The following is a 21,407-nucleotide window of genomic DNA, read 5'->3' as shown; positions in this document are numbered from 1 at the left end:
TAACATGTATTTTTTGTTATTTCAAACTATTCCTTCATAGGCAATGTCTTATAGCCTTCCATCCTACCTATCCTGTTTCTTTAAAAAAGGAAGAAAATCCTTTGTACTACCAGGGAAGTGATCTTTTTAGCACACAGTGCAGGCATGTCAGGATGGAGCCTGTTTGGTTTCTCAGGCATGTTGTGGTTCCTTGGTAAGATGAAGCCATAGACTGCTGTACATCAAGCAGCCACACATCCCTTTCTTTTAGTGCATCCCTGAAGCTTCTTAATTCTGCATGGACTACATGTGTCCCAGTCTGCGCTGCTACCCAGAGAAGGTAACCAGGGCAGTACCTTAGCAAAATAAAACATTTACAGGAATTATATTATTTGTTCAGGTCTTTAGGGATCCCACCCTCGAATTTCCTCCCCTCTCCCTTTTTCTTCATATTGACCCAATAGCAAACAGTGGTGGGCACAGTTATCGGAATTCAAGTTAAGTAGCTGGATGTCAGCATTGTTAAAAATAATTCCCAACCCCCATCAGTTATTGAGTTTCTTGCATTATCCATCAGTCCTGTGTCATGCTGGGTTTATGTTGTATGAGTGTCTACCCCTTTGGACATCCCCCTACTTCTTGACCAGCTGCCATGATCTGTTCTGAATTACAGTTCACCATGCCGGTGGAATGCAGAGTTGCACCCCTGAGTCAAATCCCAGACAACTGCAGGTTAAATGAAGAACTAGGATTTAGTATTCTCCACAACTCACACCTATGCTGGAAAAAGTCAATGTATGTAACCCCAGTTCTCTCGCTCTTCATTTCACTTTATCGGAGGTCCTCTTTGCTTGCTGAAACACCATTGTATTGTCAGGGAAGACACACTTTCGAACTTTCATGTGTAATGTTTCCCAACAGTCTACTCTAGGCGCTTGCAATATTACATCACTGTCTCTATGAATGAACAAGTGAGTTATTTCACTTCTCATTGTGGGCCATAGCCGAACTCTTGAGACTGGGACCGTGTGAGCTCCCTTGATGTCTCCAGAACCTATAGGTTATGCTCTAGGTCGTGCATGCAAGTCTCCATTACTGTGACGTTTTCCTAGGTTCTTAGGGCCTTATACTACCTTAAGGAGGCCTGGCATATGTGTGATCGGTGAGAGACCAGTTCCAGTTGGACTTGGTAGGTGGACGATAAGGGTAGGTGCAAGACAGGTTCCACCACCTTCCTTGCAGAACTATTTATGGTGCTAGGACTGTGCCTAATGTGTCCTTTTGCTGCTCACCATGAAAATTGTTTAAATAGTACCAGTACCCAAGAGAGCTTGTGATGAGCATAACAACTTCTGTTACAAACCCTTTTCAAATGGTTTTCAGCCGTCATAAAGACTGCATGGCAGTACCAGCTGCCTGGAGAACAAACCCTTTGTAACTTTGGACATCTGAAGGGCATACGTTCAATTTTGATGACTGTTCTGTACTTGTGGATCCAAATAATCGAATATGTGCAGTGTTTTGAGGGTACAACAACCGAAAAGTAGATAGTTGCAAGTCGGTAGCAACAGGCACAATCGGCTGGGTCCAGTCCACTTGCAAGCTGGTTGCAAGTGTACCCGGTGCTCAGATGGCAGCGGGGACAAGTAAACATAAAGAAATAATAAAAAATCAGATTATTGTCGAACTAACAAAAGTTTTTAGTGGAGCTTGTAGAAGTGTTACACTTCTGCCAGATATCAGACCACACACCTTAACCTCCACACTGATGGTGTGGCCCATGCACTTTGAATTGCTTTCTTCCCCTGTTGGAGTTTTTAGATAATTTTCATTTTGTGTGTCCTGTAACCTTTTTGTATGTTGGTGCTTCTAGTATCACACTGATGAAAGTAAATGTTGCTGTGTGGGAGAGATGTCTCCTCTTCATTTGGATACTAGGGTGAGATCAGTATCAATATTATGGCTTCACCAGCCTTGAGGAAGAAGTTGTACCTGTCAATTTTGTTTGGACCATTTCAATTGGCAAGAATGATTAGAGATACCTGTCTGCTTCTCTGTTTTACAAATCACAAATGCCAACAGTTTACTGCTGCTCAGTATGTGTAGCTTCAGGGCCAATGAGAAAAAAGCATATTCATTTGAACCCTTCTCTAATTTGTGCAATGGGTATTAAATCAGAAACCATTTTTTGAACCTGCAGTATTATTTAGCTTTGTCCTTCATTTTTAGGTCTTGCCTAGCAACGCAGTGCATGCCCTGCTCGCTCATGGCGAGATCTATTGTCGTCACTTTTCTTGCTAAGCGAGGGTGGAAGCTCCACCCACACTTCTTACTGGCGCGCCCGCCAAATCCGTGGTTTCTATTGGGAGGGAAGCATGTTTGGTTCCCTCCCTGTTTTCCTTCGGCGTGCTTGCTCGGACACAGCATGTGCACGCGCCTGGACATGATTTATGCACGCGCTGCTTTGCTTTCCCCGGGCGCTTCCTGTAATAGCAGCGCGTGCCTTCAGTTTCTTTACTCTTCGCGAACCCACAGTTTCCCATCTCTGCACGCGCTCTGTTTATTTTTTTATTACTTCGGAGCGCGGCGCCCGCTTAAGGGACACCGCGTTCTGTTTGTTTTAAATCTGTGATTTGTAGATGAAAGGTGCAGTACTGGAAAAAATGCCCGTAATGACGTGAGTGCTTACTAGAGCTGGGCGCGGTTCTGTATTATTTACTTTGAGCGGGGGCGCTAGGCTATGCTCTTCATCAGGGTTCTGCAGTGCCGGTAGAAGCACTCAAGGGGTTGCACCGGTAGGATTTTGCGACTGTTCTACCTCGTTAGGGTCTTGGAGTTCCGTGCTGATTCATTCTCTACCGTTTCGCTCTGGCTTTTATTCTGGTGGGTGGCGTCTCCTGTTTGGAATAAAGGATCCCAAGAATGTGATTTATTTTTTTTGGGGTGTCAAACGGAGGTGATGTAAGTGGGATGGACCTGGTCATGGGTCGAATATAGGCTTGTTTTTTTTTTTTTGCTAGAGAAGAGCGCTTTCCACCGCTATGTCACTGTTCTAAAATGCGAATCCAGACTTGGAAGCTCATATAAATCCCAATCTAGAATTACATAATTGTTCCAATTTTTCAAAAGAAATTGTGAAGGGAGGTCGTTGTTACGCACTCTCCGTGTAGATCTGAAGTGATACAAAGCCACGCTTTTTACAATTATTTAGATGTATGCCATAACTACCGAACATATACACAGATCTTTGATCTGATTACTAAACATTTAAATCTGGCTAGTTCAGCTGGGTGCTAGAGCTCCTAAATATTTGAGACCCAGCCGCCCGTGGTGATTTAATGTTGCAAAGAGAGCCATACTTGAGTGACCGTTGCAGCAGCAGTGACAGGGCTGTCACTGGACCCTACAGGCCTGGCTCGGAGGACTGAGTAGGCAAGCGGCAAACGGTAATTGCATGGTGGCTCGAGCCCTGCCGCCTGAGCCTACCGCGCAGAGCAGAGTCGCCGCAAGAATTACTGGCAGAGAAGTAAGTGAGAAAGTGGTGAAATGCAGCCAAAACACTGTGTGTGCGATTGAACAATTCCTTCAGGCAGCGCGCGATCGGCAGCTGCCTGCAGTCAGTGGATGCCAATCATGTACAGAATTTACTGAAGCTCAGGAGTTGTGTAGTGTCCTAGCGCGGCTGCATGATCTAATGTCGATCGACACCCTTTATTATATAAATAATCTAATTTTACTCTGCTCCACGGCTGAAAATGTGATGTAACACGTGCATTCATTCATACCGGCCCTTTCCCTTATAACTAAAACTGCCATGCCCACGGGGAGGCTCAGTGAGCTGACCTGTACATGCTCGCTGACTGCCTCCTTGAAGACGTTCCCTAAGTACTAACCTTCATTCCCATGCCTCAGTGAGCAGACCTGTACCTACTGACCCATCTCCGAGCACCCCGGGCCTCCCGTGATCCCCTCCAGTTTTGCTCCACAGGCACAGAGCCGATCAGGCTGCACTCTGGTCTGCCTCTCACAGGCCTAGAACTGCCAGAAGCTCTCCGCCCGGAACCTCCCGACCCCTCCGCCTCACGCTCAAAAATATAATAATCGGAGAAACTCGGGGTGCAGTCTGAGGGTGAGTGTCTGCCAAAGGGTGGCGTGCCCATTGGTGCCTGCACATCGCTCACCTGTCACCCTGCTACTACCGCGTCCCCCCCACAGTGCTGCGAAATAATTTTTTTAATGCATGCAGCCTGCTTTCCGAAAGAATCTACATTCTGTGGTCTGGTAATCCTGGATCTTTCTGTCAGAAGCTGGGAATTAGCTCAGTGCAAGAGCACTTTCCTCCGGCTCGGAGGAGAGGTGTCTGAAACTCATTGCCAACTGTCTCTTTAAATGTATAGCACAAAGCAAACACATAAAGGATTAGTCCCATTATGGCACCAGGCCCCACCCTTACCACAACAGAGTATGCATGCATAAATAAATACACAACACAACTTTTGTTTGGGAAAAATATTGCTGTAGGTTTATTCCATACAAAAGTATGCAATATGGTGGGTTATCTTACGGGCGATCCAAGGGCAGGCAGCTGTATAAACCTATGCTGCCCTTCCCGCCTGATGAGCCACGCACTGTGGAGAAACCAATCAGCGCTACCCTTATGGGGGGTGATCCCCTTACTGGATCATGGGTGATCCCCTTACTGGATCATGTGACACATTGGTCCCTTATTACTCACGCCCTTTTCAGGGCGGAGCGTAGCAAGGCAAACCCCCGGTTGTTCAGGCCCACAACCGCCCGAAGGACTAACGGGGCACCGACGTAGTTGTTCCAGGACCCTCCACACGAGGTTCCTGTGATTTGGCTCTGGCACCCCTATTGTGCTCTTGCAGAGGTAAACTTTCTGTACCCATATGCTTCCAGATCGCCCTGTAACTCCGCCTGCAACGACAAAGAAAAACATTACAACATCCTATGTAATTCTCCTGCCAACCCCACGCCGGGTAAGCGGTAGGGTGGGAGACGGCGTGTCCGGCGCAAAGAGGACGCCAAGATGGCCGGGGGAGGCATAAATACCTCCCCCTCCTCTTTGTGCCGGAAGTGACGTATCTGGCCAGGGGACTCCTCCTATAGTCCCCCGTATTAGTGGGGGTGGGGGAGTGCCAAATGCGACTAAGGGTGGCCACCCGCTTAGGGTGGCCCCCTGCGGGGGCCGCAGGCAGCCGCATAGTCCCATTATGGCACCAGGCCCCACCCTTACCACAACAGAGTATGCATGCATAAATAAATACACAACACAACTTTTGTTTGGGAAAAATATTGCTGCAGGTTTATTCCATACAAAAGTATGCAATATGGTGGGTTATCTTACGGGCGATCCAAGGGCAGGCAGCTGTATAAACCTATACTGCCCTGCCCGCCTGATGAGCCACGCACTGTGGAGAAACCAATCAGCGCTACCCTTATGGGGGGTGATCCCCTTACTGGATCATGGGTGATCCCCTTACTGGATCATGTGAGACATTGGTCCCTTATTACTCACGCCCTTTTCAGGGCGGAGCGTAGCAAGGCAAACCCCCCGGTTGTTCAGGCCCACAACCGCCCGAAGGACTAACGGGGCACCGACGTAGTTGTTCCAGGACCCTCCACACGAGGTTCCTGTGATTTGGCTCTGGCACCCCTATTGTGCTCTTGCAGAGGTAAACTTTCTGTACCCATATGCTTCCAGATCGCCCTGTAACTCCGCCACAGCTCTGGAGGCGGCTACCGTCGTCTAAAGAGCCCCCCCACCAAAACAGTTCCTTTCTCACTGCCACCTGCAACTTCCCGGGCCATATTCATGTCCTGTAAGAACAGATCCAAGCCCACCTGTGCCATGTGCACCCCAACTTTGTCACAATAAGCTTTGGGGTTCGCCCGGCATGGCTCATGCCCGATGAAGCCAAAGCCCCTTGCCCTGCGAATTTGCGCATGGAGCAGTGCATGCTTCTCTTGGAATGACCAGTGCCTCGCATGCCCTGCAAGGATGTGATGGCCTCACAGGAAGCACATAAGAACATACCTTTGGCCATAAGTAACTTGAATAATGTCGGGAGCCATTCCAATAGCTCTAACTTTAACAATGCCAAGACCATTGCATTATAAAGCCTGTTTTTGTTAGGCGCGTGGAGATTAATTGATTTGCCCCGAATGACAGGATGTTCAGCGTCATTGCCGAGACTCGAACCAAGTTCCCCAGATTCGAGGCCGACGGCCCTAGCCGTTAGGCCAGCTGCTCTCCGTTTGCTTTGGCAGGGAGCAAATCGTTGAATCTGACATTCTACCCTAAAGGGTGGAACTACATAACCCACGGGACCACGGACTCGTGTGTATATTACCAGTGATACTCTTAGAAATTAAGGTTCCCAGTGTCAAATGAGGGCTGTCCCGCCATGGACTGAGACATGCTCACTGGGTTTCCCACTTGACCCCTACAGGGTGGTGATACTAACCTCCCCAGCAAAAGCTGAAAGTCTTTGGTTGCTATCATACCACCTGTGTCCTTTGAATCACCCCCATTTCCTCCCTGCAGTAGTTATACTGGTAAGTGGGCAATCAATTCACCATCCCTCCTTTCCTGTCAGACTGGTGCCTGTTCGGTTTTATCTGTGGTGGCTGTCCACAGACTTCCTAAGCAGCCGTACTGCTAAAATTGTGAGCAGTTGCTAACATTGATGGGAACTCACGCTTGCAACTACAGTGAGTATTTAAATTATTATGATCCGAGTGTCCGGTCGAACTATGCACAGGTAATTGACACTCTCCCACGTGTAGTCACTGTGAAACGTTTGAAATAGTCCATCAAATTCAGCCAGTCACCCTCCCAGGTGGAAACTTGCCCTCCCAACTACTGCTAGTCTAACCCCCGGTCATACCTCCTGCTCAGTTGAATTTAGAAATTTACGACACTGCCAACCCCAGGGACCTATTACTGGGCTGTGTATATGCGGCCCCAGATGACCTTAAACAATTTGCTTTGATTGGATGGGTGTTACCATGGACTGGCTGCCAACCCGCCTGCCGCCCCGGCTAAGTGCGGGTGAATATGTCTAACACGGGCTACCTGTACCCTGCCCTTGCATGCAGAGGGCACCTATAGCTGCATCTACCATACCTAGCAAGACACGACAAGATAGCGAGCCCTATTCACACACAACCAATATTAAAACATGGTTCCTCAGGGGCCGAAGCCTTGACTTTGCCCTCAGTTGTGTGACCTGGATTGCTCAGACCGGGTGACATGAGGGCACAAAATCTTGTGTACCCGTTCTTGTGCCACACTTGCAGGAGGATTAGTATGCTCCTTGCCTGTTTGCTTGGAATTAGTGATGGTCCCTCGCGGGGTGAAAGCTCAGGGCCTTATCCCTGAAGCTTGTCCATCTATACTTCCCCAGGAAATCTATCTAATCGTACGCCTGCCTAATACCCAGGGCTACTAGTAACAAGATTGGGGAGTGTAGAGGGATGGCCCTTCATGGGCTTCAGAGATGGATGCGTCCTCCACTTCAAATTATTTACTTAACAAAAAGATCCATCTCTTGAGGGGAGAAAAGAAGGAAATTCAAAACCTGGGTTATATGGGTGTAAATGTCCCACAATGGTTGGACATACACAAAGGTGTTTAAATACCCCTCACACACCAAGAATGACCAGTGGTGTCATGCTTCATCATAGGGGTCTTCCCGCCCCGCTGCGGGACGGGGCGTGCTACGACCTACGAATACGTGGGAGCACTGATAATAAAGTGCTATGTGTAGTGCAGTGGGAGGGTCTGGGATAGGTGTGAATGTGAGTTAAAAAGGACCTGGCCCCTAGGACAAAAGAACTTTAATAAGTCGGAGGGGGCTGGTACTAGTAAAAGGGTGGTGCGGAGACTTCCTACTCAATGTGTGGTGTTCTCCTAGTATGTTGTCGACATGTTTCGATGCTAGGCATCTTCTTCAGGACAGGGTTAAGATCCCTCCTATGTGCGCATATTGGTACTCATGATAAGTTTATCAATATAAGAGAAAACATGCGTGAGTATACAGTACCTAATGGTATTCGTATTTAATTTTAAGTGTATGTGAGGTATTGCCTCATGGACCTTAGGGTTGATGGAAAAAACAATAAGGAGCCTCAATGGTATCCTTTAGCAGCCAATCGCTACATGTGGGATGTAGCGATTGGCTGCTAAAGGATACCATTGAGGCTCCTTATTGTTTTTTCCATCAACCCTAAGGTCCATGAGGCAATACCTCACATACACTTAAAATTAAATACGAATACCATTAGGTACTGTATACTCACGCATGTTTTCTCTTATATTGATAAACTTATCATGAGTACCAATATGCGCACATAGGAGGGATCTTAACCCTGTCCTGAAGAAGATGCCTAGCATCGAAACATGTCGACAACATACTAGGAGAACACCACACATTGAGTAGGAAGTCTCCGCACCACCCTTTTACTAGTACCAGCCCCCTCCGACTTATTAAAGTTCTTTTGTCCTAGGGGCCAGGTCCTTTTTAACTCACATTCACACCTATCCCAGACCCTCCCACTGCACTACACATAGCACTTTATTATCAGTGCTCCCACGTATTCGTAGGTCGTAGCACGCCCCGTCCCGCAGCGGGGCGGGAAGACCCCTATGATGAAGCATGACACCACTGGTCATTCTTGGTGTGTGAGGGGTATTTAAACACCTTTGTGTATGTCCAACCATTGTGGGACATTTACACCCATATAACCCAGGTTTTTAATACCCAGGGCTGGCTGGTTTAATGCTTTCCAAATTAAACTGTCCAATCAAATGAGGCCATGTACTAAACCTTTACTGGGTTGTCTCAGGTTTCTTTTAGCGCTAGAAACGCCCCCAAGTGTACATGATACCTGTTTCTATATGGTGCCAGCAGATGTTCCTAAAGGCCCTTGTAGCCCATTGCCCTATGCAGTCTCAAAACATTTCGCGGCACCTCTTATGCGTTGTAATTGCCCAGAGTAAGTGTAAAATTATACTTTCCCACCAATGGGCTGGTAACCGGTGGCTAAGAAAGACAGAAACCGGGCATAACCTCCTCGTTTCCTACAGTAATGCAATGATTCTCTTGCACCAGTATGAACTGTGCCACATGCATCCATGCCCTATCATCAGTTGCTATGCAGATGGCAATCCAATTCAATGACTTGTATGTTTGTGGGCAACCAATTCCATATGCCGCGATTTCACCACTACTATCTATGATGCTGAACCTGGACTTGCAAGGCAAACCTGAATAGACGATCGTCCCATGCTAATCGCCATATTTCCAACCCCTCAATATCGTCTGACTTACTGAGGGCACGACGAGGACTCGTGGGACGGAATAACGGTCTGAAGCATTAGCGCCAATTAAGAAACCGCCAGGAAACATCGACATCATGACAAAGGGGGGGCCCTTCCCTGAAGAACGGCCCCCTATCCAGTACACCCCCATAATACTGCAACCCCGACGTACACCCGGGGAGCCAACATGCGACTTTGGTAAAGGTGAAAGAACGTGCAGCTTACATCCCTGCAACCCAGGCATAATACTAAGTTATTCCCACAGATCAATATAGGCGACCAAAAGGACCGCCGAGCCCAGCTGTGCCACATCCAAGAAGAACCATCTACAGTTTGAAGACCACTGAGGGGAGAAGTACAGTTCCCGCGTGCTTCGCAAACCATAACACTAACGAGTAAGTAGACGTCTCTGGCGTGACCACTTTGGCCTCCAGACATGCACGAGCGCTAGGGGGAGGTGAGGGCAGAAAACAAAGACCAACTGATGCCCCGGGTGGGCTTGCATCCCTAGTCTTGGTGGGAGCACACACCGCGTCCGTGGGAAAAGCTGGCTCTGCATACCCATAGCAAACCGTGCCCATCGCGCCTTGCTGCTGCGCGCACGCCACTTGCTCCGCACAGCCCCCAGAGCTGAGGAGTAAGCATACTCCGCGCTCCTGTAGGGGCAATCGGCAGCTGAACTAGCTGTTGCTGTGTTAAAGTATTGAAAGCCCGACCCCGTCCGCGCCTATTGGATGGAATCCTTCGGAATTTGGACGAGTGTGTCTATGCAATGTCAGTAACCTTCCTCAAGGTGGGCATGAAAGAACGGGCAGCGTGACCGGCGCAAAGAGGACGCCAAGATGGCCGGGGGAGGCATAAATACCTCCCCCTCCTCTTTGTGCCGGAAGTGACGTATCTGGCCAGGGGACTCCTCATACAGTCCCCCGTATTAGTGGGGGTGGGGGAGTGCCAAATGCGACTAAGGGTGGCCGCCCGCTTAGGGTGGCCCCCTGCGGGGGCTTTTGCTGGAAGTGACGTATCTGGCCAGGGGACTCCTCCTATAGTCCCCCGTATTAGTGGGGGTGGGGGAGTGCCAAATGTGACTAAGGGTGGCCGCCCGCTTAGGGTGGCCCCCTGCGGGGGCCGCGGGCAGCCGCATACTTGTTGCACCTGAACCATTCCCTGTAAACCTCAATGCTCAGAACCATTTAGTTTAGGATGCACAGCGGAACCTGTGGGGCCCATAAAGACAGGGTCCCTTCAGCAAAAATGGAACACTTATTGCATGACCCACATTTGGGGGTCCACAGATACTACTTATCGGAAGGTGCAGGGTGCTCGCCCAGCTTCCAGGCAACAGTACAGTTATTCACAGCACAGCACATTAGTTTTCCACTCCATAACCGAGATCTTATCTGTAAATCAACCAAGCTGGCCAGCGCACCTCTGGCTATATTTACTTTCTGCAATAGCTATGTCTAGTGCCTCACATTTGCTTTTCCACTTCCATTTCAGCTTTTTGCCCATCTCTCTCTCTCTCCTCCAATCTCACCTATACCCTTTCTTTTTCTATCTCTTTCCCTCTCTCAACTCTCTCCTCCTTTTGTCTACCTCCTCCCTTCTCACCCCCTCTCCCTACCTCCATTGTCTCCCTCCTTCCCTCTCTCACTTATCCTGCCTCCTGTTTCTCCTCTTCCTTCTCATCCCTCTCCCTCCACCTTTTACATTTGCAATGCAATATGTCTCCCATTTGCGAGAGTTTGAGCTATTGGCATTGTAAATGACAATGGCTTTTATTTATGTGTTTTGAAAACCTGTAATGTGGTGCGTAAACACAAATTCTTTACGAGAAGTAAGGCTGGCAGTAACTGCTTCTCTTTTACCGCCAGCCTTGCTTTCTGGTAAGCATGGACTACAAGTACAAAGAGGCACAGTTACTGCCAGCCTTGTTTGTTGTAAGAAATGCCTATAAGTACAAAGTGCGTGTTTACACAATACTTGCAGGTTTTCAAAACACATAAATAAAAGGCATTGTCATTTACAATGCCAAAAGCTCAAACTCTCGTAAATGCGAGACCTATTGCATTGCAAATGCTTGTTCATTTTATGGATTGCCTTTTGTGAAATATTTATATGTATATAGGTGTTTCCCACAATAATGTTGAACCTAAAAGCAGACATACATTGCTCCCAGTTCCCCGTGTACCATGTAATCTATGATGCAATAAGAAATGAAGACCTGTTTAGGCGTAAGTAAGGGGAAAAGACTGAGGAGAGAGTGGATGAAGTGAACTAGAGAAAATCAGATTGATAAACATGAACTAGCAAAGACCAATGTTGGAGTCTGCCAATCTTGTACATTTATTTTCTTTAGTTCCAAAATGGCCAGCACGTTTTGTCTAGATGCATGTAACCGCCATCTTGGAAGCATAGAAAATAACACTGCATGATGGGCATCACTGTGCTCCTAGATTCAACATAACTGCCATCTTAGACATGTATTAGGGTTTCAAATCCTTGCAATGAGGGCAGAGTGGATGCCAAGATAGAGCAGATGGGGTTGAGGATAACATGGGCAATTCTCTACAGGGCCTGCAAAGTTCCCAGAAAGAAAAGAAGATGAGGACAACATTTTCTATGTAGCCTTTCAATAAATGCCATGGGTTTTAAGGACAGCCCACCCCTGTAATGTCATAATTACATAGCAGCCGTGCTGGTCACTTCATTCTGTAGGCATGCGTATGTGTCACCACATGTGCATGCCTATGGAATGACTCCGGCGCCGTTATCCTTTTTCTATTAACTAATCTAAGACGGTGGATGCCTTTTAGATCAGTAAATTGAAAAGAAAAGTGTGTAAAAGCACTTTTTTGAGAAGAGTGCCCAGCAGCAAATGACACCTGCCTGGCCCTTAAAAAAAAGTGAATCCAAAATAATTGAAATGCCTGCGAGGGCGGTGGAGCAATGGAGGAGCACATGGGGAAAGAAATGCGTGAAGAAAAGATAAAAGCTGGGTGGGGGAGGAGCAAGGGAGCAACATCGTGTGGGGAGGAAGGGAATAACAAGGAGCCTGCATGGGACAGTGGATGTTTAGGGAATTAAATAGCATATGAAGGAAGGAGCTAGAAAACAAATACTCTCTTATTGAGTGCTGAAAGCAAACAAAAAAAGTAGTTACCTAAATGTGAGCAGGAAAAGGATACAATCCATCCAATCAAAAGGATGGTACAGAGGTTATGCACCATGGGGAGGGGCAGAGCAGAAGGGGCATTCATGGCATCGAAAGAGAAACAAGTGAATGAGAGTGACAAAAACACCAGCCAATGGTAAGCAATGGGTGGGATCTAAGCTCACTGGAAGTTTTTGGTAAGCTTACAATATGTCTTTTGCAATCGGACAGCTTGTGCTGTCTGGTTAGCGAGACGTAAAAAGACCAAATTGCCTACCAATCATGAGCAATTTTCTGACCGAAAACTTATTCGAAGAATTTTTATTGAACCCTATCGGTCTTTCAACAACAGACAGGTAAAAAACTGCCTGTAGTTGAAACATAAAAATGGGAAAAAATGGGAAAAACCTTTCAAAGAAACTCTGTACCTCGAGATCAGAAAACGAGTACTGCTTGCCCAAGTCCTATGTGCAGAGCAGCACTAGGGAGAATCCAAGCTGCTTAATGTTCAGAAGTGCAGTTGCATCCTGGTGTCAGATCAGTGAAAGAGGCACCTTTGACCACAAGGTACTGCAAGACCAAATAGCCTAGTCCTCAAAATAATCACTAAAATGGTGTGTCACGGCCGTAAAACTGAAATCCATAAGCAGGCCAAAGATTCCTTGCGTGCAAAAAAACCAGATGGTGAAAAATGTCCCCATGGTACAGAAAATGCTGCGAAGAAACACTGTATAATAGACTAAACAACACACCCCCTGCAACATAATACAATAGAAAATAAATCACTTGGATGCACCTTTGCATGGGCTTTGAGTTATTAACCACAGTGATGCATTCTGCAAGTTAAACTACTAACCCGTTATACTGGCTGGTGGAAACCGGCTACAAATAGATGCTAGCTGAAACAGATTGAACTACAGACCTAGAGAAAGAAGATCTGCTATAGTGAGTCCAGCGAAAGGCAGAAATCGAGAGAGAAACTGCTAAACAAAGCATATACATCTATTCACCAACATTGTACTAAATGCAGTGCCGCCACTAAAAACCAGCAATATGGCTCAGCAAGTGACGCACCCAATTCTGACATCTGGTGTATTCTGTAAATCACAAATTAGAATTCTGACCCTGCAAACTCTGCCAGTCATCCTTCCGGAGATGATACAGTGAGAGTAATTGAACTCTGTAACACCATTTATTCACTGTACTTAGAAATGATGTCAAAAACATTAATTAACGAGTATTAATTTCAAGTGTCACTCTCTATTCCTTATGATATCTTCACTGTTTTCATGTTCATTATTTGCAAAGGGAGTCATAAAACATTTCATTTCACCCCTTCTCATACTGTTCACAAAAGCACTCTTCCCCATGGCACATCACACATCATTCTGCAAAAGCACACATTGAGAACCCACTGCCCCCAATCGCCTTATCCGCATATATGCGCCTGCATATACATCTGACCTTCAGTGAGTATGCCTAGTAACTTAAAAGATATGTGGACAGTTTGATACAACCCCCGCTTCCTGCCCACGTTTCACCTACTAACTCACCAAAAACATTTATCCACAATCTAGTGAAGTTGACACTATCACCTAACAGAGAATTATACCCGTGCACAAGGTGAATCCGAGTCCAAATTACGATGGAAACTTGGCAACTGTACCACAATCACTTGGATGCCTTACCAATCGCAGATTGTGCCCTACTCAGATTCCAGCATCATAACTAGGCTGTCCTGTTTTAGTTTTAAACCTATAATAACTGGTAAAAACCCACCAAAAAGGAAGCAGTCCTCCTAATCAGTGGAAACATATAAACACTGTTCAACACTTGCTCAACAACAAACTAAAATGCCATTCAAAGACAGGAACGTGAGAGTGTGCAATTTGTATTTCTGAAGAGGCCAACTCAATGTAACTTTGTTATGCAAGGTAGGAGCAAGAAAGTCTGATCTAAGATTATTCTGCTTGAGTATTTTTTTGTTTAGCCGTGTACTTAAAATATTGTTTCTTCTTCCTTTTGTTTCCTCTGGTTTTGTGTGGTTTGATTAATGGTGCAGGGTTTAAAAGCGTGTTTGAGGTCTGAAATAATTATTGTATGCACTGCAGACAATCTGGGACTATTAAATTAATATTTGATCTTTTGGAAGTGTTACATTTTTTCACTGATTAGTAAAATGACTGGCTGATAAAAATCTTGGCCATTGGGTACCATCGCATTTACCCACAGACACAAAACGGGTAAAACTCTTTAATCCGCCCCCTTTTCAGACAAGTCCGTATTGATAGTAGGTGACCTGCCAAACACCCCAGGCTTCAAACATTCAGTGCAAGGCATAGTGACAGGTACCTGGGAAAAGAGTGCTGTCGGCACACCCGTGGTGTTGTGCTGAAAAAAATGACACAAGCCTTTCCACATACCAACAAAAGTCATAGCTGCAGAGTGTCCCCAATTGTTATGCGTGATACCTTGATCTAATTCTGATTTTTACCCAACTGTATTTCTCTGGTGGGGTTTTTGAGCTGATAGTTACAATGATAACAGCAAAAGTTCAAGTTACAGAACACAATCTGATGTTTGTTAAAAGGTCACAACTGACTTAAAGTGAGGCATTTGCCATGGGGATACTTGGCAGTTATAAATGTCCACACAACAGCAGCAACACCTTAATTTAGTCAAGCACGGATTGCAGAAAAGCAATGGTGAATATGCTTAGAGCATGAGGTTTTAGGTGCCTTAAAGTGCAGGGTCGCAAATTAGTCTGTTGTAATTCAAAATGTTAAAGATTTCACAAGGTACTATGCTGTTGGCAGAGTTGACCACCCCTACAATGTCATAATATTGAGTTAGGAGTAGGTGAATGACCCCCAAGTGTGTCCAGGAATTTGTTTATTAAAACATTTATAGCGCTCAACTTTTTAAATCCATTGATAGGCCAGTAACCCAGAAAAAGACCTGACAGAGTGAGTGTGAAGTGTGAGATATAATGAGATGTGGCAATGATACATGAGGGAGAGTGCAATACACATTCTTTCTAAACAATCTAACATAAGTCCATTGGATACATTGCCAATAAGCAGACACTAAATACACTACTTCATAGGTTTTATCTATTTTGGGGGTTAGGCAGCTGAATGAACACTGATCTGCACTGATTTCAGAAGGTTTGGGAAGCGCTGAGAAAACACCACTGAAATCCACACAAAAAATAAACGCTGAAAACAGGATCGCCTAAGCATAACCTAACTGCTTAAGCTGCATAGCCCAAAAAGGAAACTTCCATCTTAGCACTTTAATGGCAGTGAGATCCTAGGAAACAAAAATATTCAGTGTGATGGCAGAAGAGGCATTGCACACTGCCGAGGCTGCTGCAGACATGCCTACTTGTGGCATAGTTCTTTCTAGGTGCCCAGCTTCACCCATGCTACTTCAGTACTTATGTTCCATTTGTTCACTTCTGAGGGGTTGGAGATATGGAGGCATGTATACGGTGTGCACTTATGAAGTTATGTGGTGTGCCAGGTTTTGAACTGTGTAATGTTTTAATTTGAGGGGAGGGTTGAGTTCAGTCAATAAAATGGATGTTTTGCCTTCTGAGTACATAAATCATATCCTAGAAATTAACACATGGTGAAAATCACATATTTGTGAGCCGAGCACCCACCGAGATGCCTCAAGACCTCAGGCTTGAATAATAATAGCTAACTCATGATTTCATTGTTCAGTTGTTGAAAGACACAAACAGCCGTTGAGCTAGATAAAAATAACAGTGATAACTATTAGTTGGCACCTTGAAAGCACATTAATTTATAGCATGCGCTATGTAAAGAGCATTCTTTTTAGGTCTCGCCTGACCCAGCGCATGCGCTGATCTGGCGAGACTTATTGAGAGGGCTCCAAAAAGTGCTACCAGGCCAGCCTAGAGCTACAGTGCATGCGTACGGGCGCGCGCGCCTCTTTTACCGCTATTACATTCACTTTCGCGGCCGCACGGCCGCTTTGATGTTTGATCGCGATCACTTTCACTTTTGCGGCCGCACGGCCGCTTGGCATAGCCAATAGGTCTCGCTTTTGGGACCTTATAAGTGTTTAGTTATGCAACTGTTGCATGGCTAAACACTTATAAGGTCCCAAAGGCGAGACCTATTGGCTATGCCAATGCTTGTTTATGTTTGTACGTGGTTCATAAAAACAATAAAATGCATTAAAAAAGTGGACTTTAAGCTTACTTATTAAGATGCTTAATGTGTGTGAAATGGTGCTAAAGCACTTGTCCTCAGTTTTCCAGACAATTTACTGAAGAATTTCTCTTCTAAAGGACGTGTGTCGAGAAATCATTATGTTGGTTTATTTTAACTGCTGCAATCTATTGAATTTAGCTTTATCCCAGATCAGTGCTGCTTCCTCTTGTGCATGATTCACAGTAACATTGCTCAAAAACTAATCACAAAGTGATTTTTAATGCACCGGCGGAACCAGACGAAGGAGAAAGCAACGTAAAGCATTTTGTTGGGTTGGGGCTGGGGGTGGGTGATTGAGGGGTGGAAAGCTCACGGAGCACAGGATACCCAAGGCATTTTGTTTGGGTAGAATCACATGAATGAGAAAGCAGGAGGGAGCACACAGGAGAGGAGAGTTTCAGCTAGGGAAACCGCAGGAGGGAGAGAGAAACATGGAAGAGGGGAGAGAAACACAGAAGGTAGAGAGCAATATGGAGCTCAGAAGCGAAGGGGCTTTTTGCAGGACCATAAAGCCACATCCGGGAGAGATCTGTGGGGTGTTTTGTGGGGATGAGGGGAGAAAAGCTCACGAGGAAGAGAGGTGAAAAATACATGCACTCTCATGGATTGCTCAATTTAAAAGAAAAAAGTAGCTCTCTAATAGTGAGTGGTGTAAAGACACGAGCAAGGAGGTTATGCTCCAGGGGAGTGACAAACACAAGGTGGACCAGGCAAGCCATTTAATAAAAACCAAGCAAGTGAGTGACAATAAAGCTAACCAGTGGTAGGCGGTGGTCATGCAGTAAGCTCACTGTAAGTTCTCAATGGAATTTTCACACCCAGAAAGCTTGTATTGTCTGGTAGGCTCGACCGTAAAAGAGGAGGCTAACAATAGAAAAGTATGGTTTGCAAAAAGAAAAAAAGTGCTCAGACAAATGAAAGATAGTAAAGTGAAAAAAAAGTAAGGTGAGGAGGGATGGAGATTAAGAGGCAAGGACAACCTGGACAAGGAGGATGAGGGAGAGAAAGACTTAAGACTAGGTAAAGTCATAAGACTGGGAATCAAAGGGAGTAACCAAGCAGACCTTAGAAGAAAGTTACAGAACGAAAGGTCATACAGCATGTTTTCTTCTTAACTAATCCACTTTCTAGTCCCTTGTATCTCCTCACCAACTTGCTCTTGAAAAATATTTAGATAGGAGGAGCCATATCTGCATAGTATGTTCTTTAGATGCTTAAGGTGATCTGAACCTGAGAAGAAGTGTTGTGACATTGAATAGCTTTTATTGTTTAAGAAAGCCAGTTGCCCCTTGGGGTCATGCAGTTCATGTCCATTTAAAGGCTAAGGTCTGTTTCCATAGCGCATGATCTGACTTCCCTAGACTGGCATATGTTTGTTCTGTTTGATGAAAAAATGTGTGTCTATATACTGGCCCTCCTGATCTGTTGGTGTGTGTTTTTGAATGGCCCGGATGTGGATTCTCCGGTTAGTCAGGGCTGGAACTGGGATGAGGACGTGATGATTGCTTACTTGTAATCTCATTTGTCCGAATACATATTCCTTGTTCCAGTCCAGTCCTTGTTTAGACTTGGCCTTATGGTTTCTTTAGTTGAACTAGGAGGCTCCTAAGGGCGTGTGGTCGATAGATCTGTGGTACCACCAAAAAGGGGGGGGGAGGGTAGAGCCTCCCTCCGTGAGAATCCAGGACATTTGTTATGTGAGTTAGGCAGCTGGGTGCCTAACTAACCTCACGTGCGCACACCACACATTAGTTACGAACTGGGACGAGAAAGATGGAATTGGAATAAAGAGGTTACCAGTAAGTAATCAACATGTTATGCAGCAGTTCTAACAACTGTTCCATCTATTTTTCAACAGGGTTCTGGTGTAATTAAAGCTGGTTTTGCTGGAGATCAGATACCCAAGTATTGCTTTCCAAATTAGTAAGTATATGTCTCTTTTTTGTATTCATGTATCATATTATGTGTAATGAACTAATTGCCCAGGAGGCAGCTTCAGAGCATTTACACAACACACATTTCTGATATTACTCTTAGGCTGAAGCTTTGTATGGAAAGTAAAAATGCCACATGTGTCCATGAAATAAACGTGGTCATTAAATTCTCAGGAAACTGAAAGTAAAGCGGAGATAAGGAAGGACGCAAATCACGTGGAGCCTAGTTTGTCAGTGTTGCGATGTTGATATGCCATCTATAAAGCGCAAACATTTGCCTTATTAGGGCGCCCTGGCACTGAGTAGTTCCAGGCCCAGAGATCAACAAAAGAGCCATTTCCTCAGCCTCGTCCAAAATTTCAAGATGTTCTACTCCGCTTGTAGTGTGAATGGCAAAGAATTCCAATACTTTGAGGCGAAATATGAAAAAGTTGTCTTACCCAGCCAGAAGTTCCCTCCCTATGTGTGTAACCAATAACGTCAGACCTGAAGAATGTAAAAGCTGCCTCTGGACAGCACGAGCTGGAATGGGGTTTTGTAGGCAACAAATTGCGTTAGCCACCATTCTCGCTGACATAGTGGAAGCTGAAAATGTCAGCCCCTGAATGTGCAGCATGATGGGCACATTCACAAACTCAGTTGAACAGGTACAGAGGAAGGAGGGGAGATCATTGAAGAAACCAAATCAGGCAGATCAAGATCCTCACGTTCCTATTTATTGTATTTATGCAATTAATTCTGAAGCAGAGACCTCGCCATCAAGTAGTGGGTCGCTGTACAGAGAACCCAAAAATAAAACGAAAACAATATACTTGTTATTGCATTTTTACAGCGCTTCAGACCCCTGACGAGCTGACAGATCACATAATTAGACTGGTAGCATGCTACACGATGGGGGAGTACATAGTTGAAAGAATGTTGTATTTGCAATGAGGTCTAGGAGGGAAGCGTTTGAAGTCGTGCATGAGTGACCAGAGTGAGCTCCTTTTCAGGACGCACATTTCACATAATTCAGTTGGAGTGAGGTACACTGCTGTCCCTTACACAATTTTTAGGTGACTGCAGAACCATCAATCCACAGCGTACACTGGATTCAGAAGTCAAGACGAATGCTCTGCATAATCTTGGAGGGACAGGACTGTTGAGGGAGAGGAGAGAAGGAAAGAGAGAGAGCACCAGGAATAGTCTTTATATAGTGATGCATTTTGTAAGTTTTTGTAATGAGAGTTTAATGCTTTAAAGTGCCCATTCAGAAGGCTGGTGAGGGACAAAAGTAGGACCTGCGGGGATGGACCTCATTAAAGTAATCCAAGATACAAATAGCTTTTGTACAGCAGGAGTGTATTAATGTTTTAGAGTATCCAGTCTTAGTGAAGGGTCACTGTTCATTGGTTGCATGACCCTTTTGGTTCTTGCTTGACATAACAGTTTCTGCTAAACCGTATGTGATGAACAGAAAAAGAGCTTCAGAAGGACCAATTAAAGAGGGGCTATGGCTCAGCTGTCATTTTGATACCCTTTAGTACAGCGTTTGATTGGGCAGATGTGTGCTTCCACTAAAAAAGAGTGCTGTTTTTGTCTTTTTGAAAGCTGAATTCCGGTATGCAGGATCGAGTTTATTCTGACGGCAAATCAGTAGTCTGGGCTAGAGGCCTGATCTTTTTAATATTTAAACGTTTGACAAAACCAGTGGGCATGACTTATTTATTGTGTAAAGAATTTGTTAAATTATCAACAAATAGAGTAATATAGGTCCAGCATACACACTCCCTAGTACTATCAGAAAGATACAGAATATGCAGTTCCTGTTTACAGTCCAGTTAAACATCATTATTGTACCCAAGTGAAGCAAAGGTCGGTGGAAATGTTTACATTTTGGAGCAAGAGCCCTCACCCTCCAAACAAGGTAGCAGCTTCATCATCGGGCAGCTCCTTGTTGGGTCGGCGCTGCAATGCCCTAGGGGGCTCTTTGCTGGATTTTTTTTTTTTACCAGTTTGCAGTTAATAATGATATATGAAGGTGAAAGTTTTTTTTTCATGAATGTGTAGATTGGTGAGGAAAGTGAACTTAAAATTAACTAACGACCACCCCACACTTATTTATTTTTGTGGTGGTCCTTCTTAATGACCAAAAACAGAGTGGAATATAAAGGAAAATGATGTTCCCTCTTATTCTCCTTTAATGGTCAACATGTTTCTTGCTCTTTATTTAGTCAAAGATCTATGGCAATTCGTCAGGATTATTATCTACCAAAAGAATTTAACTATGATTCAATAATAGAAGTGTGTCCATATTTAGCAACCACCAGATTTGTGTAGAGATAGAAGTACCTCTTGTGAGTTGCGGAGATACTCTGTAGCTAAAACAACGACCTAATCCCTATTAGGATCTGTCCCCTTAGGATTTGCGGGATCTTTTAAAACCACTCATTCATCGATTTGAACACTCCCGTGGACTCTGATAGGAACCTGCGCGTCTCCATGATCCTAGAGATGATTACCGAGAATACTAAGGTGCCTGATCCTAATAGGGATTAGGGCGGATGTTTTAGCTACAGAGTATCTCTGCAACTCACAAGAGGTACTCCTATCTCTACACAAATGTGGTGGTTGCTAAATATGGGCAAACTTCTATAATTGAATCATAGTCCCATTTTTGGTAGATTAGGGTTTTACGGTCCTGACAAATTACCATGAATCTTTGACTAAATACAGGGCAAAAAACATGTTGACCGTTTGTAGAGAATAAGAGG

General features: G+C 45.2%; 1 protein-coding gene across 1 annotated transcript in view; it reads left to right on the top strand.

Annotated features, from left to right (window-relative positions):
• ACTR1A (actin related protein 1A) overlaps positions 1-21,407 on the top strand; it is a 249,474-nt gene that overhangs the window by 18,294 nt on the left and 209,773 nt on the right. The window contains exon 2 of the mRNA XM_085606531.1: positions 18,579-18,643. Within this exon, the coding sequence (XP_085462657.1) occupies positions 18,579-18,643 (65 nt within the window). The remainder of the gene's footprint in view (positions 1-18,578; positions 18,644-21,407) is intronic.

The sequence above is a fragment of the Triturus cristatus genome, chromosome 1_2, assembly GCF_964204655.1.
Source record: "Triturus cristatus chromosome 1_2, aTriCri1.1, whole genome shotgun sequence".
NCBI lineage: Eukaryota > Metazoa > Chordata > Amphibia > Caudata > Salamandridae > Triturus > Triturus cristatus.
Note: the sequence above shows the minus strand (reverse complement) of the source record. Positions and strands in the feature narration are given on the sequence as shown.